The sequence below is a fragment of the Falco rusticolus genome, chromosome 9 (genome assembly GCF_015220075.1).
Source record: "Falco rusticolus isolate bFalRus1 chromosome 9, bFalRus1.pri, whole genome shotgun sequence".
NCBI classification, from domain to species: Eukaryota; Metazoa; Chordata; class Aves; order Falconiformes; family Falconidae; genus Falco; species Falco rusticolus.
The window spans coordinates 14,996,233-15,018,946 of NC_051195.1; the positions used below are offsets into that span (position 1 = coordinate 14,996,233).

General features: G+C 35.0%; 1 protein-coding gene across 5 annotated transcripts in view; it reads right to left on the reverse strand.

Annotated features, from left to right (window-relative positions):
• The window catches only part of CCSER2 (coiled-coil serine rich protein 2), a 73,368-nt gene that overhangs the window by 20,593 nt on the left and 30,061 nt on the right, over positions 1–22,714 (reverse strand). For all 5 annotated transcript variants that reach the window (XM_037399915.1, XM_037399913.1, XM_037399914.1 and 2 more), the window contains exons 4-9: positions 18,653–18,743; positions 15,345–15,507; positions 14,512–14,707; positions 5,239–5,319; positions 3,317–3,403; positions 1,599–1,697 (exon numbers count right to left, since the gene is read on the reverse strand). In XM_037399915.1, coding sequence (XP_037255812.1) covers positions 1,599–1,697; positions 3,317–3,403; positions 5,239–5,319; positions 14,512–14,707; positions 15,345–15,507; positions 18,653–18,743 — 717 coding nt within the window. The remainder of the gene's footprint in view (positions 1–1,598; positions 1,698–3,316; positions 3,404–5,238; positions 5,320–14,511; positions 14,708–15,344; positions 15,508–18,652; positions 18,744–22,714) is intronic.

Below are 22,714 nucleotides of genomic sequence, written 5' to 3' on the forward strand. Positions count from 1 at the left end.
GTTTTGGTGGTGGTGGTGGGGTTTGTTTGTGGGGTTTTGTGATTTTTTTTTTTTTTTTTTTTTTTTTTTAAAGATTGCCTCCCTTAACCTGTACTTGCTCATGACAAAAGAGCGTCTATTTCAACAAAACTACTGAATATTGTGAAAGAAATATACTGACCAACCAACCTGGCCAAAACAGTCAATTTGGCTAAATGACCCCTTTCCCCCAAGATACAAACTCACATTCCTCATCTTCTCCAATATCTTCGAACAACCTGCAGTATTAATTCATCAGACAAACTAATGGTTCTGTAGTTAGCAACTAAATTTCAATGGTTACTAATCTGTTTCTGAATTTAATTGGAAAATGAGAGAGGAAGAAAAAAGAACATGAAAACAACAATAGCCACTAACCTAGTAATAGTATTAATGCAGAAAAACATCAAATGAACACCACACATATGAAATGAAACCTTGGGAAAAAGACACAACAGAAGTGCTCAAAAGCTCTAAAGTAAGAGGAAAAAAGACAAATGGGATAAAGACACTACACACACATTCCGGAACAGGGGTGTTGGAACAAACTCAAACCTACTCATGGATATGATCTTTTTACTTTGGGTTCTTATCAGAGAGAAAATTGTTCAAGAGCATGGTCTCAACAGAATAAAGCTGTTTGCTAGTAACTGGTGAACATACAATGTGATGGTATTTCTATCCTAGCACTATATATTTAAGATTAATTATAGAAGGATAGCAAGTTTGATTTATCTTTACTACAATCTCACATCAAGTAACTCAGGGTAAAAACAAAGAAACAAAAATCTAACCCATTTTTAACCTTTCAAAGACATCTCTTCGGATCTTCAAACTATGTCTCTAGTTAGAAAATACTATTTGCTAGGGACTGACAAAAGCTTTGCTCAGAATTCAAAGACAATTCCTTATTATTATATAATGTCACATGTGTTACACCTCCCCCATCTGCAGTATTGAGTTCATGTTCCAGGAAGAATGTACGCTTTATATAATGGAAGCGAATGTGATCCATGCAACAACATATGGGAATGAAGATGTCTTTTGTCAAAGTGATTTTCACCCATTAATTTTTTGAATGAGTCAAATTATTTAAATAAATGATAAAAATAAAAAATAAATCAAAATTATAAAAATATTAACTTTTTTTTTATTCTTAGGGACTGAAACTGGCAACACATTGCTTTTCATCAACAAATGTGGGAACATCAACAATGAAACTTTAATCAGGAAAAAAGCCCAAAACCAAATACAGTTACCTATGTCTTGAAAGTCATGATACAGGAAAATATGTAGGATTAGATATACAGCTTGGACCGACTGTAATTTTAACAGTGCAAAGGATGATTATTTCAAGAGGAGACTTCTAAAGTTTAATTACTTATTGTAAAATAAATGTTTGTAATAAAAGTTCAAATAAAAAGGTGGCGAAAGAATGCAAGGGATGCACAGCAGGAAGGATACCACTCTCACATACAGCACAATCTCTTAAGTAAGGCCAACTTGTGTGACAGCAGAAGTAATAGAACTGGGGAATCAAACACAAAATCATAACAGAATAAATGGCACATATTACTCACAGAACTTCGCCTCCAGGAGGTTTGTGTAAATTTATCAGCATACATGCATGGTGCCCCTGCAGGTTTTTGACTGTCTTTCTGGCAGTTACACCTAGTGGCCTTAATCACCCCCAAAAAGAGAAAAAAGAACGAACTTGTAAGAAAACAACTAACCAAGGCTCTTGAAAAACACAGTCAAGGCCCAGTGTTCAAATAACATGCATTACTTGACAGTACAGCACAACACAATTAAACTGTAGAAACTAGTATTTACAGTACTGCACAACAGCTTCTTTTCCCAAAGTATATTCAGAAATAATCTAGAATAAAACGTGACTTTTGGAAAGTGTTTTTGATTCACTCGAATTTCTGAAACACTACACTCTCGAAAAAGTCACCTTTTAATAATCACAAGTAAGTTATACCCATCTTCACGGTGGAGTTCCTTAGCTGCAGAAAGGTTTTCAGTTACTACAGTTATTAGGTATATGACCTAGCAGGAAAGGAGAGATTTCCTTGAAGAAATCTTTAAAGGCTGACAGTAAGAATGAAACTAAGCATACAAAAAAAAAAACACCTCTACACTTACTGCAAAATACTAATAGACTTTATTAGACTTTATTAGTGTAGCAGACAATTTCTTTTGGTATGCTGTGATCTGGAATTATGATGTTTAAGCAGCAGAGCAGAAAGCCAAATCTTAACCTTTCATTTTTGTTTTAGAAGGAATGATCTCATGCTAGACAGGGACACTATGAAGATCACAGGTGACTTTCAGTGCGTGTATGTACAAAAGCACATTACAAACATTTTATTAGAGATTATAGTCACATAAGATTGACTCCAGCTATGATAAATATGGTGTGCACCTTCCGGCATTTCATCTACCCTACCTTTCAGATCTTGCTGTGGCTTGAAAACATGGGGTTATTTTACGAGAATTGTCATAGAGGTGCATTTACCAAAACCAAATGCAGACATACGCATGGCAAAATCCAAAGTTAACTTAGCACAACAGTATAAAGCAGAAAGGCATACGTTACTTTTAGTCGAGGACTTACATGTTTGCCTGAACCTGATATACGATGAAAACGCGCCCATAATTTTTATTTCACCAATTTGATCTTACTATTCAACATACTTTATTTTATTGGGGTTTTTAGGTTTTGTTTGTTTTTGAAAGAGAATCAACTTTGAATACTACCTTGCTCAGCTTTACAGTCTATGGTAGAATTCTTTAGTGAACTAATGGACACTCGGGGAAAGGAGGAGAAAAAAAACCAACAAACCAAGTAGAATGATAGGCCCTATACTTGTTAATTTTTAAAATACTTTAAGCACAAAGTGCCTTACCTTTGCTCATTGTTATTTCTGAACAGCTTCTAGAAGTTTATGTTCAAAGTGTTTCTTTCAGAAATTAAATACATTTAACAATTGTATAAATGTCCTTGCTTAGTGCCACACATGCAAATCATAACTGGCCTACAGAATTAAAGATCCCAGGTGTACAGCTGCAAACGCACTGGAACATGTAAAATAGGTCTGCTAACTGAACCTTCACAGACCCATGAGACAGGTGGGTCTAAACAGAATCCAAACTTACCTTAGTTATAATGAAAGTGTACGAAAAAAAAAATCAGATGCCTAGCCCTCTTAGAGCTTTCCTAAGAATTACCTATTGAAGTTACACTCTGCAGCGCACACCTGGGATTTTGTTAAAGATTTAGTAGCATACTTACAAGTTGGTGCTCTAATTGGTTGATTGTTTCGTCCTTTTTCTTCAGTTCATCTTTAAGCTGCCTGATCTCATTCAGCAGATCATCCATCTGCAACAGAAAAGTGGGCAATACAAGGTTTTCTATAAAGGACTACACAATCTAAATCAATGCCTATACAGAACATATCACATGAGATGTTCACGGAGGACTGGCAGTAACATTAGCAGATGTTTTCCTCTTATTCACATGGTGAGATGGGCTGTAGACATACAACTTAAAGAGTGAAGAAACTTGACTAGAAATCTCTTTAAGAGGCCCAGTTGAGCGGACCCACTAAATTTTCAGGCTAAGTCAGTCAGCTGCACTTCTCACGTGGTAGTTCATCTGTCATACAAGCAACTAACATAATGTAGATGAACATCCCTAGCAATCAAACACTACCCATAATCCTCTTTATCCAACTGCAAAAAATACTGAAGCTTAAAGGTTAAGTGAGCTGCTATTTAGAAATCATTAAACAAGAAACAAATAATTTAGAAACGTAAGCATAAGGACATTTATTGAATGCAAACAGCACAACCAATTCAAATACGTCCTACTGAAAACTGAAGACAAAATTATGCAAAGTTCAGAGACTAAAAAATTGGTAAGTATTCAAGAGTGATTTTTTTAAAAATATTTTCTCATCATAACATATTTTTAATGTATTTCATAACTGTGCCACTATAGCTAGGCCATAAATTAAGGGGCATACTTCCATTTAGTAACATACATCTACTATTTCAGTTTCACTGAAGATGTTACTAATTACTGCTTTGGGACCACACCTGATTGGTTGTGCAATTTTTCAAACCATATGCCATCACCAGTTCAAGAAGTGACAATTCAAAGTGTCAGTTAAGCCTAGCCTTTTTTTTTTTTTTTTTTTTTGTTAAGAAGATAAAAAGCAATACTTTATCTTCTGGGAATTAAGACTAAGATTGAGAGATGTGACTGTAGGAAGACAAGCACAACAAATACATCAGACAACAATTAAAGAGAAAAGAAGGCCTAAATGTTAACCACTTAGAAACCAGGGTTGCTAAAGGATGATGTATATGGATATACAGCTTTGGCAAACCTCTTAAACCTGGAAAACAGGATTTGGACAGACAGCTTCCAAATAGGACTAAGATTGTAAGTGTTCTTCCCTTTTGAGAAGCATTTCCAATTTCATTGCATCTTCAGCAAGTATTGCTCCCCTCCCAGAAGTGCAGAACTAGTGATCCTTCCGTACCGATTTTACAGTAACAGCCAAGCAATGCTATAAAACCTTAGCGCTGTAGAAAGCACAACATTACAAATCTGTGACCACAGGAGATAATCTTTTTTGGAATACCCATTGTGATTGCTTCTTCCTTCAGTTTATTGTTTTAGAATGGCCATTAATCTTTGATTTTGTGGGGTTCAAATTGTTTTTAAATTATATCTGCAATACCTCCGTTATCTCAGGGAAAAATTACTTTAGATGAAAAATATTTTGAACTGAAGTCAACAATAGATGTAATGAAACAGACCAAGTAATTGAATAAGTATGGTACGATTAGACTTCAAAGCAAAAATTGTCTTTTCAAAATCCAACACTTATCAAGCAAGCAGAAAATTTTTGAAAGACGTTACTTTTCAGCTGTTAATTTGCATGACTGCTACAAATACCAAAAGGCAAAATTATTCTACCTAATTAACTGTGCTAGCAAGTACATATTTTAAAAGGTCAAATAAACCCTGCTATTTTAACAAAACTGTGAAGATTAAGTACATAAACATTTGCTAGGTTTGCATTTAAATATAAGAAAGAAACAAGAAGCAGCACTTTGTAGTGACACAAAAGTTTTTGGTTTGTTGTTGTTAAACACAAACAGGTTTGTGTCTCTTATTCTGTAGAGTAAGTCAGTGTCATTTACCTTAAAAGTTGACTCAGGTTCTTGTGGTTCTGGACTTGGAACTAAGAGTGGGATGTCCTGGAGTGACACATTTTCATCATTCTATCAGGTAACAAAAACAAGAACAAGAGGCTTGAATTACTGGCTGAAACTCCTCCCTTGCAAACCTGCTTTCAAGGATGGAGACACAATCTCTCTGCAGAACCTGTTACGGAGTCTGAACTCTCTCACCATTAATTTTCCTTTTAGTCCCCTAATAGGAAAGCTTCCCTTGCTGCAACATATATGTACAGTGCCCAAATAAGGGCCATCAACAGCCTCCCTTCTCCTCGCCAAGCTGTAGAAACAGCTGCAGCTATGTCAAGGCGTGTTGATTTTGCACAAAAATCCACTAAAAAACTGGCCATTGTGTTCAAATGTGTTACATCAGGAAAGAATGATGCTATGTGATTTTAAAAGCTTCGTTTCCTTTAGCGTCCATTCAAATAGTATGTCTAAACAATATCAAAATAAACAGCCAAAACAGTTCAGCTAGGAATTCTTAACTAAAAGCAGCAAAAATTGCTACTGGGCAGACCAACACAACACAAATTCACAGCTACTGGAACTAAACAGCAATTACAAAAACTGGTACCACACAGAAGTACCCTTTCCCCCCTCCATGACAGTCATGAAATTAAGCACAGCAAGTAGAAACAGAAATACCTATCAAGGATGTCAAAATGTGTTTGCCTAGGTACGTCCTGAAGCACTTCCACTCTCAGGACAAAAAAACATATGCAGCCACTATGTGCAGTCCTCTAAACCTGTGGTGCTCGACCCTGAAACGTTTCAGTTACATTAGAGTCAGGTCAGACTGAACAACTGACAGTGTATTCTCGTGGTATGTTCTCAGGTTTGTATCGTGATGTTGTGTCCAATCTTAGTGCAACACAAAACTACAACGTAATTACAGCAGTTATTTTATGGTCATGGAAGACTGTAACCCTTCACTTCCTTGGTGTAAAAAGATTTATTCTCTGCCCTCTGCCCATCTCCTCCATCTGCTACCTTCTTAAAGTTAAAATAAATAAATTCTCTACCTTACAGTATTCTCCTTTATTTTTAGGGTTCTTAGAGGGGAGTTTCTTTACCCAATGACTCCTCTGCCTAGGATTGCATTTGTAGAACACAAGGGCAGCATGTCCCAAAACCTGTCTAAAACCAGTCTGAAGCCGAATCAGCAACTCCCCAAAACCAGAAGAGTAATACTGCAGCCCAAATGCTAAAGATCAGTTAAGGGAAAAACCCCACAATAGACCTATTTATGTTCTTCATGTTCACGAGGTATCTTTTTTGATTTTTAATCCATCAGAAATTTTTCTAATACATTTTTAACTAAACTGCAAAAAACACACAAAACAGTGAGACTGTCCAGATGCAAACAAAGCACAGATTACGTGATGAACTTTTAATTATTACATTTTTACTCTTTCCTACGGTCAATGCTTACTTGCAACTATGTACAACCATCATCAAACTTAAAGGATAAAAACACAAAGAACTACCACACAATTTCAAATCACAGTTAACATACTGTAGACAGTTAAATTTCATTTCCATCACTTAGATGTAATTTTATATCTTGCATTTTTTTTGGTGTTTTGTTGGTTTGTAGGTTTTTTTAAAACTTGGCTTTTTTTTTTTTTTGAAACCTATTAATTATGAGAGCAGTCAAATTTCAAGGCTACAAACTCCTTAACATAGCAAATCCTTCACCTTACACTGTCCGACACACAGTTTGTTCAATTCACAAATAGCCACTTGCCCCTTCTGGGCAGATCGCCAGCAAGTGACAGGCTGATGAAGCAGCAGTTTACAGTCTGTTATGAACAAATTCTAACAGTGTTTTGAAATAGTTTGCACAATAATCGTGTGAAGAAAAACCATTATTCAAAAACATTTATAAAATGCTAGAAGTGAGCAATTAGAATCATAGAAAAATTTACAGATTATATATTTTGTGTGTTTCTTTTATATTCTACAGCTAACAGATTTCCTCAGCATTTACCATTTTAAACAACTAATAAAATACACACACTCAGAAGAGAAGATACTTCAGAAAGTCAGTTATAATTGAGAAGGAGTAATCATGGGAACAGAAACACCACAAGACAAACGATTTGAGACAAAAGTATCTTGCAAGGCTTCTAAAAGCTCTATCACTGATACCTCTGCTATACTTTTTATTCCCATTAAAATGCATATAAGTGGAGCAATAAAACATTGTACAACAGCAGATTAAGACCTAATTGCAAACGAAGTCAGTATGTCACACATTCTCTGGCGATATAAATCAACTACTCCAGCCCTATGCTATATCTAGCTAATGCTCACTAGCAAAACAAGAACTGAGTTCATCTGCACCAATTCCCTTACCACTGCCTTCGTCATCTTAATATACATAATGAACACAGGGCAACTGAAAAAAAATAATAATCAGTTCTAATACTATCACTGGGAATTTAAGCATCCCATTGTGAATATATGCTTGGATGAATCAAACTTTTCTTGTTTTGCTTCTTTCTTGCTCATCACATTGCTAAAATGAGATTGAGGAAAGGGAAATAAACAGAAAAAGGCTACTTACATACAAAAAAGATTACAATTAGCAAAACAAATGTAACTGGTTATACCACATGTTATTTTTGGTAGCATAGGAATTATACGCTATGATATCACCAGACTTCAGGAACTTGGGAAGAACATACACTTTTAACCTTTAGGTAAAACTACAACAAGCTTTACAAAGGTATCATCACATTGCAATAAGCGATATAAAAAGCTGCTACCTTTCCGTTTTTACCTAACGTTCTTACAGTAGTAGAATACATTATTCACTACATTATAACAACATCTTAAAAGCAGTTGTACGAGCCTCAATTGTGCAAACGTAAAAGACGCTGGCAAAAACAAGAACTCAGGATAGTTTGTTAACCATATCAAAAACAAATGCTTATCAAATGCACAGAAAAATAATTTCTACTTATAAACATAGGCAGAAACAATACATTTTAATTGAATTTCCTTAGCAGAAGATTCCTTTTGAAAAAATAGCAGCATAAGAAGGAAGAAAAACAGTTAATATTTGTAATTACTTTCTAAACTTAAAACACTGCAACAAACAACTCAAACCTCATACATTCTGGCAATCCTGGTACAGTTATTTTTAAACATCACTGGCAGATTAGGCATGAAGATAACTTGCAATATGTAAACTGACAGATGACTAACATTGCAGACATTCACATTTAATTAGTTAGGTAGGGACAGTCTTCAGTTATAGATTGATTATTTTAACCCAATGTAAATCCATATATAACTATTTGCACGCAATATTTAAAAATGAAAAGCAGTCAGGTAATATGGCAGTGAGTGAGCATTCAACAGTCCTTTTCTTGTTGCTATGAAAATCAGCAACCAATTTGAATTGCTACCCGACTACAGTCATTTTCACCTCAATTACATTTCCTGGAAAGTTTTTGCTGGACTTAAGTCCGCAGCATACACTTTTGGCCAGTCATGGGTGGTGTGGTCCCTATGTAATAAACTGAAGTAATCAATAACTCAAGGTAAGTTTTAAAGTGGCTTATAAAATTACAGCAAACCTGGAATCAGAAACCATTACAAAATACCCCAGACAGAAAATCATCCCAAATTCACTATAGGTACATAAAGGGAACAGGTGGTTATGTCAGGAAAAAAAAAATCCACACATAAATTCCCTTCAAACATCTTTAGAATACTCAAAGACTAGCAGGTTGCTCTGAAAAAAAACCCCAACTTCACACTTGTCTTCAAAAAGGTAGTGTAATGAGATGTAATTCACCATCTCTCTAATAATGTGTTTGTATTTATGAGCAAAGTGCCTATAGAACAAATAGAGAGGAATGTCTCAAGCTTTACAATCATGACTATCAAAGTAACCTGATTTCAAGCTGAATATTATTTTAGCTTCATATTCCTTTGCAAACAGTATCTGTTGATAAAATTAATACCACCTTAGTTTTCTACAAACCAGTCGATTTTATTGTTTCAGGACAAATTCAGTGAGAGTTACAGATACCACTTTTAAGTGTACACAGAGGCAAAATATGTAAAAATACTTTCTTCCTCAAGTATTAACATTGTCATGCACCTTATTTCTCTGGGGTTTTTCTACATGTCCAATGTTTTTACATGTTTCTTACATGTTACAGTAACTGAAGCATTTTATTATGTTCTCTACTCTGCATCTGTCATTTTTAATCCATCTCAAGATCATGAGCTAAAGTTGTGGGAACAATTTCCATCATGGCTGTCACAGGTACACCACAACTCACCCAAATACAAAGAGAGCCACAAACTGAAACCTGTATTTTTGAGTGGCTGTACTTAACATGCTCTCATGCCAACATTTAACAAGTGTGAAATCTTAAGCACAAATGACACACAAATCCCTCTGCTTTTTTCACTTTACAAATCCCCAAGAACTGACTTACTGCTTTTGGTAAACAGAATACCAAACATAAATTTTTATTTAGTCCCAGATTACTAATTATGATCACATACAAGTATTTAGTCAAGAACAGCTTAATAATAATAAAAAAAATCTCACTACCTTTCTAACCTGAATATTAGGTAAACTGCTGCTATGTATAGATAGATTGTTGGGTTTTGAGCACTGCAATATTTCTGCTGATAAACAGTTCAGCAGCTCAAAAATGCTACATTTGCTTGTATTCTCTCCTATCCTCTCAGCAGTTACGTGTTCTCATTTTACATGCCTCTATTTTAAAAAGACAAAAACACAACCAAAAAGAACAGTCAAGCTCCATGACATAATACATCATAATAGTCCCCAGAACATATTTCAGTATTATAAACATGCACCTCCTATACAGCATAGAGACAGCTGTTCTCACTGCCTATGCTTTGCATCTTCCCTTTCCCCCTTGCTTCCTTTGGGTGCTATTACTTGCAGGCTTTAATTAAAAGCACAAGTAAAATAAAGGAAAATTGTAGAACTTCTAGAAGAATAGAAGAAGAGGAGAGATAAAGGGTATTCTCTCTTCAGAAGAAATCTCCCATATTGCCTCAGAGGAAGATACAAAGCTCAAAGCTTAAAGATAATTGTTTCATTATACTAACATAATTTAAATTCTTCAATTACAAAAATCAACCCATTAGAAGCAAATGCATTTTCCACAGCTATCTTGTGGTTCCCAAACAGCATAAGCTGCCTTTTAACACACAGGATTTTAAAAGAATTAACTACTAATAGCATACCAATAATTTAATCTTGAGAATTCTTTCAACATTCCAGCATCTACAGCTCACAAAGTTGAAAAATGCTAAACAAAGCTCTCAAGTTCATCAAGGTTTATTAAAGCTTTATCAAGATCTAGCCTTTGATTCCAAACTCAAAGTTTTTTTGTAAAACTTACTCATTTATTTGAACAGTCTCCTTTGCTAACAGCATTTTTACAAAGATGCAAACAGATGATTCATTAAGCATCCATAAAGTGGATGGTGATACTTACCTGCTGACTACTGAGCATTTTGCACGTAGGTTCATACAGATATCACTATGAATGAGCATCGTACAGTCTCCATTGCCCACTGTCAACCACTGTTACAGTGATAGTCTGAACAGCTAACCAACTGCTTAAACTTAAAATTTGTCTATTTGCTACTTTTTCTTCATTTCTGTGGTTCTGTTTCTTTCAAGCACAGTTAAGTCACTGAGGTGAACTATTTTGTAGCTAAGAAAAAAAATTCACAATTGTAGGTGTATTTTCTACAACTTAATACATGAAAAAAAATCTCTATTTCATTAAGTAAATATATTTCCTCCTTGTCTGCAGGCTTCTTAAAGGTAAGTATCTGTTACAGATTGCACCAGATGTATATCTTTCAAGTATTTATTGTGTTCTTTTTACAAGTGACATACTCATCTAAAGCCTCAGCAGAAACATCGTGCATTTTACAGTTTTGCACTACAGACTTCATTTCTTCATTCATACCTCTTCATACAAATGGGCTAGTCATTTCTAATAAGTTACAATGAAGATTTGTGCTTGAAAATATAGAATTTATTTCCCATTCATGAAAGGTAAGTTGAAAAGAAACATTTTTTTATGAAACCTGCCTCCCCAGAAGAAAAGGGCCTCACAAATCTCACAGCTGAGTGAACCCCTTCATGCTTCAGTACTCCTTAGGATATCAGCAAGTGCTTATCTGAGATAAGACACAGCGGTTGGGAATCAATGTGGCCAGTCTTGAGAGAAAGTTACTAGGGAGGATGGTCAATCCTTGCCTAGATCAAAGGCTCCAGGGCATCAGGAAAGAACATTTTGATTTAAGTAAGAATTGTACTAACACATTAGCTCTAGTTACCCTTATCTAGAGCAGCAAGTTTAATAAGTTAATTGAGGAGGAGAAAGACAGAAGTTTGATAAGAAGAAAACTTACTAACTATTAAGCATGCAAATCAAGTACCTTAGTCAATGTTTAAGAGGTATTAACATTTAGATGTCAATTATTACTAGAGTTAAGACTTCCAAAGCATTTTCTTCTTACAATACAAAGTTAGTGCTCCAGTTAAGCATGGAGAACGTTCACCAGTAGTTCAACGTCTCCCTGTAAATATTTACAGCTGCATTTAGTGCATGAAGAATGTACTTTTTTTTTTAATTCCATGTAAGCTAGTATAACAGTACTGCAAAATCAGAGAACTTTATACTTAATACAGTAAAAATCTTTAAAAAACCCTGCAGGAGAGACTCCTGCTTCTGGTTTCACTGTTTGAAGGTACAGAGAGATGGCAGCGTGTGAGGAGTAAACAGGCAGCATGTGTACTGCTGGCATTGTTATCCTGGTCACACGGAGTTCAGAAACTATTTGAGCTAGACTGCTCAAATAACTATTTATTTTTCCAAGAAGAGCTGGGAACACAACACCAAAACCATGCTGTTGCAGCTCTATTGCTAGTAATATTCAAGATAATTTATATATGGTTATGTGAGCTCCAGTCACAGCAATGAATCCCATATAGCACATGACGTCTCCCTAGGAATCTGTTAGGTATACATTCGTTACATGCTATGCTCTACAGTAAGCCACACTACAGTTAATTAGATCCATTTTATACAAGTGAATATAGATATTATATCTTACTATAACTGTTTCTGTGAGACCTCACGTCCAAGACCTGACTACAGCTCTATCTCTACCTATCCAAATTAAATAATAACACTAAAAGTCATAACTGGATAAGATAACACCTATACATTTAAGCTTACATTTGCTTCATCTGTATTGTAACAACTTCTGCTTCCTTTACTACAGCTAATGTTTGAAAGGAGCTGACTTAGTATCTCGCTTTTTTTACTTGGTGGGTTTTGTTTTTTTTTTTTTTTTTTAAGAGGACTGAGATCAAGCCCTAGTCCAGTATTCAGACTGCTAAAGTTCATGTCACTGTTTTCAAAACTAGACTTCTGCTCTTCATGGTAAGCAAAAAAGAATTTCAATATTTTAACTCATTTCTGTTAGTATAAAGCTCGATATTTTCAGTTAAGGCTTAACACTTACAAATAATGAAAAACTATTTCATACAAAATTTACTCATTGTTTAGTAAATAAAGGTAGTAATTGTCTGAAGTCTTCCCCTCTGTAGCAGGTTACTTTACTTTTACATTACTATTCATATGTTTATCCAGCCTTTTAATCAAACAATAAGTCCAGCGACGAGTTTTGGAAGCAGTGAGTCAAAGCAGGGGGGGCTAGGTCAGAAAATATAGAGAAATATGCTTGACAAAGTTTGAAGGAATGAACAATGCTTGTTATTACAAAACTAGCTATTACAGGAAGGGAGGGGGAGAAGATCAAGCTTTTGACAAAAGCAGCAACAGATTTTGAAGAACATACATATTAGAAGTAACTTTCTCCCATGAATTTAGGTTTTTTAAAAAACTTAGACTGAGCTACTTGAGGCAAGGTTTGTGTTCTGTAACCTTTTAGAAAAGTCTGGCTGTTATAAACTAGATCAACATTTAAAATACAGTATTCTGCAGGGGCACACACTAATTTGGCTATAAAGTGCACACCTTTACAATTACAGTGAATTACACATACACAAATCATCTATCTAATTGTTTAATTGTCCTTGTGTTAAGGGCACTAAAAGCTCCAGATAACGAGTTCCCCGGTATCTGTTTCATGTACTAATTGCAAGCTTGAGGCTGTTGGGAGGCACAGTTCATGCAGTCCACTATGCAGTTATTTGGACCTAAGAACACACCTTCCATCCTCTCTGACACTATATTATTTTTGTTACAATAGCATTTCTGATTTTGTCAGTGGAAAAACATCTCCAGTCTTCTCAGTTACCACAGGAAGCAAATGCTCACATTTCTAAAAGGCAGGGTCATTCCCTTGAATTAGCCTCAGGGTTGATTTGCTTTTTGTTTTGCTGTGTTTCGTTTCAGTGTCTTACTTTCAGGGCACAAACTTATTCCCATTACATTATCCTGTTAGAAAAGAACAGCAGTAAATCTAGTATTAAAGAGAACATCACACAGGTACTTTTCAGTGCTAATCTGTATATACCACCACAGAAAGTCTCATGGACTTTTTTTTTTCCCTAAGGTAACAAAGGAATTTTTGCAGCCGAAACACCATACTTCTGCTGAATCGTCCAGCGTTTTACCAAGTCCTGGAATTTGCCAGTTTTTGAGGTGAAATGAAAAAGCTCCTTAAAAGCTTATGACAATTCAGTGATTTTATACACTAGAAAGGTTAAATTTGAGCACTTCCAATCGAGATGACCCAGTAGGATTTGCTAAGATTTTTGTCAAAACACAGAGAAAAGATCAAAAGAACAAAGAAAACAAAACCTTAAGAAAAAGCTGTTAGCACTGACTTGCCAAATGCAAGTTTGATCAGTGGGATCAATTTTTCTTTTCTCTCAGCTTTTTAGGATCTTATTAAATAAAAGCTTGTCTTCACATCCACTGATTTTTTAAAATTTCTTTAGCGTTATTTCCTCAGAGATGCAGGAAAACATTATTTAGTATTTTTTGCAGACAGTAAAGTGCTGAAAAAGCAAAAGTAGTACTATTTTAAATGGCAATATAAAGCGCACACTTTCTTGGACACATTAATTCAACATATAAAAGAAATGACAGTAGCTTAATAACACCAAACAGAACATTAGCCCACCTAAGCTCCCCCTACAATATACTTTACTGCTTTTGTTCCATTTAAACAGCTCACCTGATGCAGTAATCTCTTCAGTTTCAATAACTGAGTTTTTACAGCTGTGCAGTCTTGGACCATGTGCCGAAGGGTCATTTCATCAAGCATCACAGTATTCTCCGGTAAGCCCACCAGCTGTCTAGGAGCCTGGTAAAAATTCGGTGTTCCATAGCTTTCATAGTGACCAACAGGAGATTCTAGGTAGTTTGAGCCCCTAAAAAAAATAATAAAATAAAGACTAAAAAAATCCAAACAGTGATGAAAAAGTAGAGCTACAGAGCATTTAGTAAAAAAGAAAGTGTTATGTAACCTGAGCTATATCCACATACTGTGGCATAGAGCAGAAAATAAATAAATCAGAAAATGTCAATGCTATTTCACTTAAGTGCTGGACTTTACTTCCCACTTGTACAAATATCTTGCAGACCAACAGCTACAGTACCCTAAAACCAGCCTGCCCATCAGGATTTCTTTAAACTCAGTCATGCAAGCTAGCCTATAAGAACTGTAGGATTACTAGTGAGTTTTTAAATGAAATGTAAGTAAAAACTGTCCAAACATACAAAATGCAAGTAATAAGACAGTGTAATGTCTTTCCATGGAACACATACAGTAATTTAGTCAAGCATTTATATTATCTTACAAAAACAAGTAATAAATATTTAGATTAAAAAACACGACAGAAACAAAAGTTTTGAAAATAAATGGTTATAAATCTCAGTGATGCTCCCATGCAGTTTATAGATGTATATACAACACCTTGTACTCAGTACAAGACAGACCCTTTAATGACAAAGATTTCTCATTAGAGTATTTTAATGGCTTGGGAGAAAAAGAGGCAAGTCCTTTACCTGTTTAAATCATTTTTACTATGGATATAGTGATCAGTATGGCCAAGGTGATAGTGATCCTGTGTATTCCATCGCTGCTGTGGTGTTCTTTTCCAGAATCCTTCCTGATGTTGTCTAGCATTTCTGTCTTGTCTATCAAAACGGCTCATATTTTCACATTCCTCTACAGAGAGCATAAAGTAAAAAAAAAAAAAAAGAAAAAATATTTCTAAGACCTTGTAAACAAAATATTGACTATGTGCTGGTAACTTGTAGCATAAAGTTTCGGGGGTTTAATTTTTTTAAACTGATCCAAAAAAAAGAAAATATGCATTTTAGAACTGTCAAACAGACTTCTGTAATGGTGTCACATTTTTAACAGCATATAAACTTGTTACAAGATTAATCTGTAGCAGAAACTACAGAATTAAGCCTTAACAGTATTTCCACTTTAAGAAGAAAAATCATTTGAAGATCTATGGGGAAGAAAAAGTAATCCAAAAGTACCATTTTTTGGTCTGACAGTATCTTCAGATCTTTAAAAAGTTCAAACACTTCACACAAAGTCGTTTTAGAAAAAGGCCAGTACTTTGTTCCAAAACAGAACAGTTTCAGTACTTAAAATACATATATATATATATCCTCTTGCTCACCGTGTTTGTTTTTCAACTTGAAACACATTTAATCTTGATTTACCTGGACAACAAGCATGACTTAGAACAAGCAAACAAAATCTTTAAAACACTAAATTTTGCAAAGCATATTCCACAAACTTCTTAAGAGAACAAAAACTATTTGGCAACAGCTAGTAAACCACTAGAAACAAATCCAAAACAACTGCTATCCGTGCAGTCAGACACTGGAAAAAAAGAAGCAGACTTTCTCCTTCACTTACCCAAGGGGTTTTTCCTCACACTGTCAGTCTTCTGCTAGAAAAATAACTATACAAGAGCACATTGTTTTATTCGTCTGCCTACTCAGTTGCACATAAGACGCTCATAAACAGGCCTTCCTTCCTGCTTAGTTCCCAGCCTGCGTGTTGTTGGGAAGTGAGCCCAGTTTTACCCTGTGATTTAAAACTGCTATCCTCACTCACTGCATACTTGTTGAGCTAGAACTGTTTCTATAAATAGTGTCCAAGCAGCATCCCAGACTCCAAAGTGAAACAAGGAGAGTTTCTAAGGACCTGGAAAGCCTTAAGAGTCTGACATCACTGAAGTCACACATCATTACAAAAAAAAAAATGTTGGTAAGAAGTGCTGTTAAATATGATTATAATTAATACTCATATCTACAATTCAGTTTTTATCACCAAATTCAATAACCAAAAACCAGGTGAGAAAAACTTGTTCATCTAAAGTAACAAAAGACTTATTTTCCTTTAGAAACATCCTTGTACGGTTCATAACATGGAAATTCAAGTGGGTCTATTCAAAATAAGCCTACAATAAGCTTAAATGATTATATTATGATGATTTTCAGCTTTGGAAAATGAAATTGAGATACCGAGTAAAAACACATTATATTAACAACAAACAAGTTTCACTTTTTCAGGTGGTCACATTCACTTAAGGGGAAACCTGGAGGTGGCTTCTGGATTCTTTTTTTCAGATCTTCTTTGCTAAAAATTCAGAGATTTCAAGATAAGTAGTGATTATAGCAGATCCCCAGTTTATGCCACGTTAATTTTATAAGGAAACTCAACTTCTACAAAATGCCAAAAATAGGAGTAATTAGCTAATCTCAAACAGTAAACTTCTCCTGAATCAGCAGCTTACACAAGATCATCATAATCACAAAACATATTCCAGCTATACAAATATTCTTGATACTTAGCTGTAGAAGTGAGAGTAGGTTTCTGTTTATTATATTGATGCAAATAAGAAAGAAGTGAATTAATGATTGCATTTAATCAATCATGTCTAGATTAAATGAAGTTTTTTATGGTTTTGTGGCAAACATTCACCTTAAAATGCATGTATTAACAGTTTTTTAATTAGTAACTTGAAATTACTCATGCAGATGTAATGCATGTTTTATAAACTAGGAATTTTAAGAGAAATTAATCTACCCTTCAAAATCATTTCTTAGTTTTTCCTAACAGAATTAAAGTTAACCTTATTGAAAGAATATCCCCTAGGCTTGGATTGTTACCCATTCTGGAAAAAGTAAAAAAATAGGTGTTAAATTTTTATCTGGGCTGTAAAGTTGAATACTAGCATTATTGTCAATAAGCACCTTTCACACAAGTACTTTGTAAAACTTCTTCTAAGACTGAAAATATTAAGTACTGCACTTCATACGCGCACACTCTTAAAACATGATGTGCCATCGTTGTGGTAATGGAAGACTAGGTATTTATTTACTGTTAATTTAGCTTCGAATCTAACATACACACAGGAGTCTTCACCCAAGGAACTCAAAAAGCTACTCAAAAAAACCTGCATTTGCCCAAACTTCAGCAGGCAGCTGAACGGTACACAAAATAATGAAAGCCTTTTTTCTTTCAGTGCCTGTTTGTACAGCCTAGGGGACTGCAGTGCTCCGTATTCAATGTTTCTATTCATTTGAAGATACATTAGCCTCCACTGAACTTTAAGACAGAACTAATACCTATAATCACATGACAGTGACAATTCTTACAAGTAGGCCACAAATGACCAAAAGCAAATGCTTCCAACTTTTCCAGGCCAGGATTTGAGGAAGTATGTCAATAATTTGCCTTACCTAGTTCATTCTAGTTTGAATTTGTATTATTTTAGTGGCATGCAGGTGCCAATATCCTTCCTGTGAAAGTTTGCCAGCTTCCTTGCTGATAACAACAGCGCATAAAAGACACCTTGAGAACACACATCCTAAATCTTAAGGTTCCTGTTACCCTGAATTGTATAAAAATATATTAGGAGATACTGTAATTTTGTAGAAAAAAATAATTATTTCAAAAAGATTACACTGTCATTCACCAAAGCTGAAAAGATGCCGTTCCAACATTTTCAAATATAGCTGAAGCCTGAGACTGAATGATCAACATAAAAGTTTGACATTTATCCTATTAAAATAATTTAAACAGAACAAACAGTGTGCAACAAGGTTGCATTTTTATAAAAGGCAGTACATTTCTAATTTTACAATTATCTAAATGCAAAGATTGTATCTGGGGAAACAAATAACACACTTTCAACATTTCAGATAAGAAAGAGCTGTTACTTAAAGAAAAAACAATTTGAGGAGTGCATTGGCTTATTAAAAGAGATGTCAGAACATAACTCAAAAAACTCTTAAGTCCATAATGCATCTTCGCAATAAGATTGCTTGGCTACTTTACTAACCTTTGTCATGAGGTGGGTCCTCAGGCAGGTCCACATCAAGCATGAGATCATCATCTTCAAGATCACATGAATCAAGATTATTCAAAATATCCTGCAAGTAAGAAAGCGTGAGATATAGCTGCTTTAATGATACTTCATTTACCCTACTATCATAACATTTTTATTTCAAACCTTTGCTACATTTGTATTGTTCACATTCCCAATGTTATCAGCAGCCTACTCCCTTTAGAAGCCAACATCAATCTTACTTGAGACCGTCTATACAAACAACAATCGTAATAACTCTAGTAATAGCATATAATAACAGTGCTAGATGAAATAACTATGGATAAAAACATTTTTCTGCCTGATACCTACGGAATACTCCAAAGATTTTTCTTCATTAATTCATTAATCCATTAATATACTGCCTCTTCCCCAATCAGAAACATTTTAAAACTAAATTACTTTGCTCACTTAGAATTCAAAAACAGCTATATGAAGAGAAGATGTTGAATCACCTTATTTTAGCTCTCATATCATACTATTGTAACCTAATGGAAAGGAAGAGGGGAACCTGTATTATCTTGATTTTTTTGGGCCAACGAAACTTAAAATATGCTGCCGTCACCACTAAACTCTGCTGCTTTTGACTTTAAGTTTATGGTTCATACAAAGCAGTTTCTAAAGGGACTAACAAACTCATGTTGCATGGGTGTACTAGTAGTACAAGAAAAATTCAGTCAAATGTTAGTACTAAATGGAATTATACATATTGTAGATAGCAATGTATATTAAAGAAAAAGGACTATAATGTCGGCAAATCAAGACAGTGTTAGGAAGACAAAAACCAACCCCTCTTCCCTTAAGTTTACAAACATTAGGAAAAACTCCAGAGGTCAAGGCTGCAAAATATTCAGCTTATTGAGCGGACAGATGCTGCTAGTATCACGCTACTGAGAAGGCACATCAGGCAATGAAGTGCAGTACTTGATCAGAAATGCAGACGCTGCTTTACCTCATTATTCAAAGAAAGCTAAACTTATTAATACCAAGTGATTGTAACACAAAGTAGGTCTAAGGAAACTGTTACTAGTTATGCAGTTTTAAGTCTTGAGCTCTGTTTTCCCATACCCCACAGATAAAAGCCATAGCTTTAAGGCCCAAGATCAGACTCTGGCACTTGACATCTGCCTCTTTTCTAAGAGCAGAGATACAGATTTTTCTGTATCTAACAGCTACACCCAAAGATGATTCATGGGACCAATACTGAAAAAAGCTACCAAATCTAAGTAAAATATCTGTCTCTATTTCTCACTGGATAATAGTGTTCATTAAATACTTAACTGAATAGTTGCATATAGACTACGCGTGCACTGCAAAACAACATTCACTTGGAAAGCTATCCTTTTGCTGGCTACCGTTTCTTAGGTTTGCTTTGTCAGAGATGTATAGTTGAAAAGGAAGAACATAAACAGGCATTTGTCTAAACTGTTACTCCAACTGTTCTTCAGCAGTCTTCCTATAGTGTTCCCAAAGGACTACTGTACTGTTACAAATGGTGCCAAGAGCTAAGTATATTTTAAAATGTTTTTGTTTGTTTGTGACACAAAACATGAGAGATTCTACATTTCTGCAAGGGAAGTAATTTATTGGCTTAGGATGAGAGTATGAAATGAAAATAGTTCACATGCACTTTGTAAAACATGAGCAATATAAAGGAAAGATGGAACACTTGAGACAGAACCACCTCTTTTGGTTATATTTCAAAGTCCTACCTGAATTATTTTGTTTACATATTCTAAGTATTTACAGGAAAAAACAGAAAAACCTACATATCAGGGCACCGTGAATAATAATAAAACCAACTATGGAAAACTTCACAGAGAAATGAAAACCATGTAAAGCACATGAGGATTTAACATTTGGGAGAACAAGTTGTCTGTACATTTTTACTACTTCTTGTTTCCACTAATTTACATATTCCTAGGAGCTGGAAGACTTTTAATTAACATGCATTTTTAAACATTTTGTAAAAGGTAGGTGCATTTGAGAGGCAGCTTTGGTTGGTTAATTGATAAATTGTTTCTATGCCATGCTTTGATCTTCCAAATTAGTATGAACAAGCATTATTTTCTTCTACTGTAGGAACCTTAATGAGCATGACAAATTACAGTAGTCACAAACACGTAAGGAAGTTGAAAATGTTTCCCATTGCTTTGCGAAAGCATTAAAAAAAAAAGCACAATATAAAAACATAGTATGTCAGAGTGTTAACTATGAACCTAGATAAGCCACTTTAGACTTCTGAAGTTCTGATATAAAGATAGCAATGATGTCAAAGAAGGTGAGCATTCGAGATGCCAAACATACTTTTCTGTCAACACCACATTTCGTTATGCTTCCCTAATTATACATTCCTGCACCACACCGAGGCAATTCTGTGATAGAAAACACAACTGTGAATATGAAGTCTTTGTAATAGCTGAGCCATATGTGAATTCACTTTGAGTACTTCCCAAAGCTATCTACTTGGGAAACTTAATACACAAGTAGATGTCAGCAACGTTGCCTTGAAGTAGCTATAAGATAAAGTTCAGGTTTCATCAAATCATAAATTTGTACATACAAAGCCTGTATTTACAGATTTCCATTGTTGTTCTTACTACTGTATAATGAACTGAACTTAACTACATGGCAGTAACATTGTTAATAATGTGTGCTTAATAGCAATTATCATCGTGAAGTAATGCCGGGCAACAAGCTCAAACAGAACAGGAAATAAATTCTTCAGAAGTGCATCACTCCAACTCCACAGACTATTACGTGTTTCAGCAATTATTAGAAGTTACAGTAAGAGAAGAATCCTTTTTCATTCGTACAGTTGAAAAAAAGAATGGATATTAAAAGGGGTATGTAACTTCACAAGGCTGACTTAGCACTAGATTTTCAAGACAGTACAACCTGGAAAGAGATTAAAGTTTGGGACTGCAAAATTCCAAGTCAAACTACAATGCTGTCCCCGAGCTCTCCCTCCAGAAAGGTTTTCAACTAAACACAGCAGTAGTGCCTTATTCTCTTACTGCAATAGAACTGGAAAAGCATTAGGAAAGAAACTGATGATCTATGACTACTCGTGTAAGAACTGAGTAAATTAACCCCAGCAGCAGGGAATACCCATATTGCCTAAGGAGATGGGAAAAGACTAAATAGAGAGGTACAGGTAAGGCTGGCAAACAATTACACCGCATTCTGCAAGTTTACTTCAATGTTCTGCAAATTCTTTCTGTAGTGATTGCCCTCATGCGTTACGGCTTACCAAAGGTTAAACCAGCACATACCAACAGCTCACATACAACAGCCTGGGGGTTTTGCCTAATTTTTTGAATGAAAGAGATTCTGAACTCTACTCAAGAGGCATAATAATATTAAATTCTGAAGACTAACGCTTTGAACATTGTGGTACTGTAGAGCAGCTACTTTTGCTAAAGCTGAACAAGTTTCAAGTTCAGTATAAACTCATGACCATCATAATGAACTGGGGAAGCAAAATAATTTTTTAAAGAGTTGTTTCCAGTAATTCCTCATGCTACACACATCGTAAGTTCTCTGTTTCACTGAACACAGTATTTTTCAGTCCACCAACTTAAGTTCATTTTAGCTTAAGCATTAGAACTAGGCAAGAGGCCTGATTCTCAGCTTTCCCATTTCTTGAACTAGGTATATAATGCAACTAAAATTAAATTACAACGTGCCAGAATTTGAAGGATAGATGTCTACATTTTCTCCCTATTAAACATACAAGACGTGAACCAATGAAAGTTTGAAACAATGTATATTACACTGGAATTAAAGAAAAAAAGGAAGAAGTCAGGCACCCAGGTTAGTGCAGAAATACAAAGCAACACCAGATAAGCAACCGTTAAACAAATAATTTCTGAGTGTTTACAGAGCTGAGAGAAGTCTGAGCTCAAAACCCCAGTTCGGTACCCTACTTTTCCTGTCAATGTATGCTGTCTTGCTGAAAAGAAACTGCATTGGGGTAGTAACGAACTGTTGGTGAATATTAGGAACAGTGTTTCA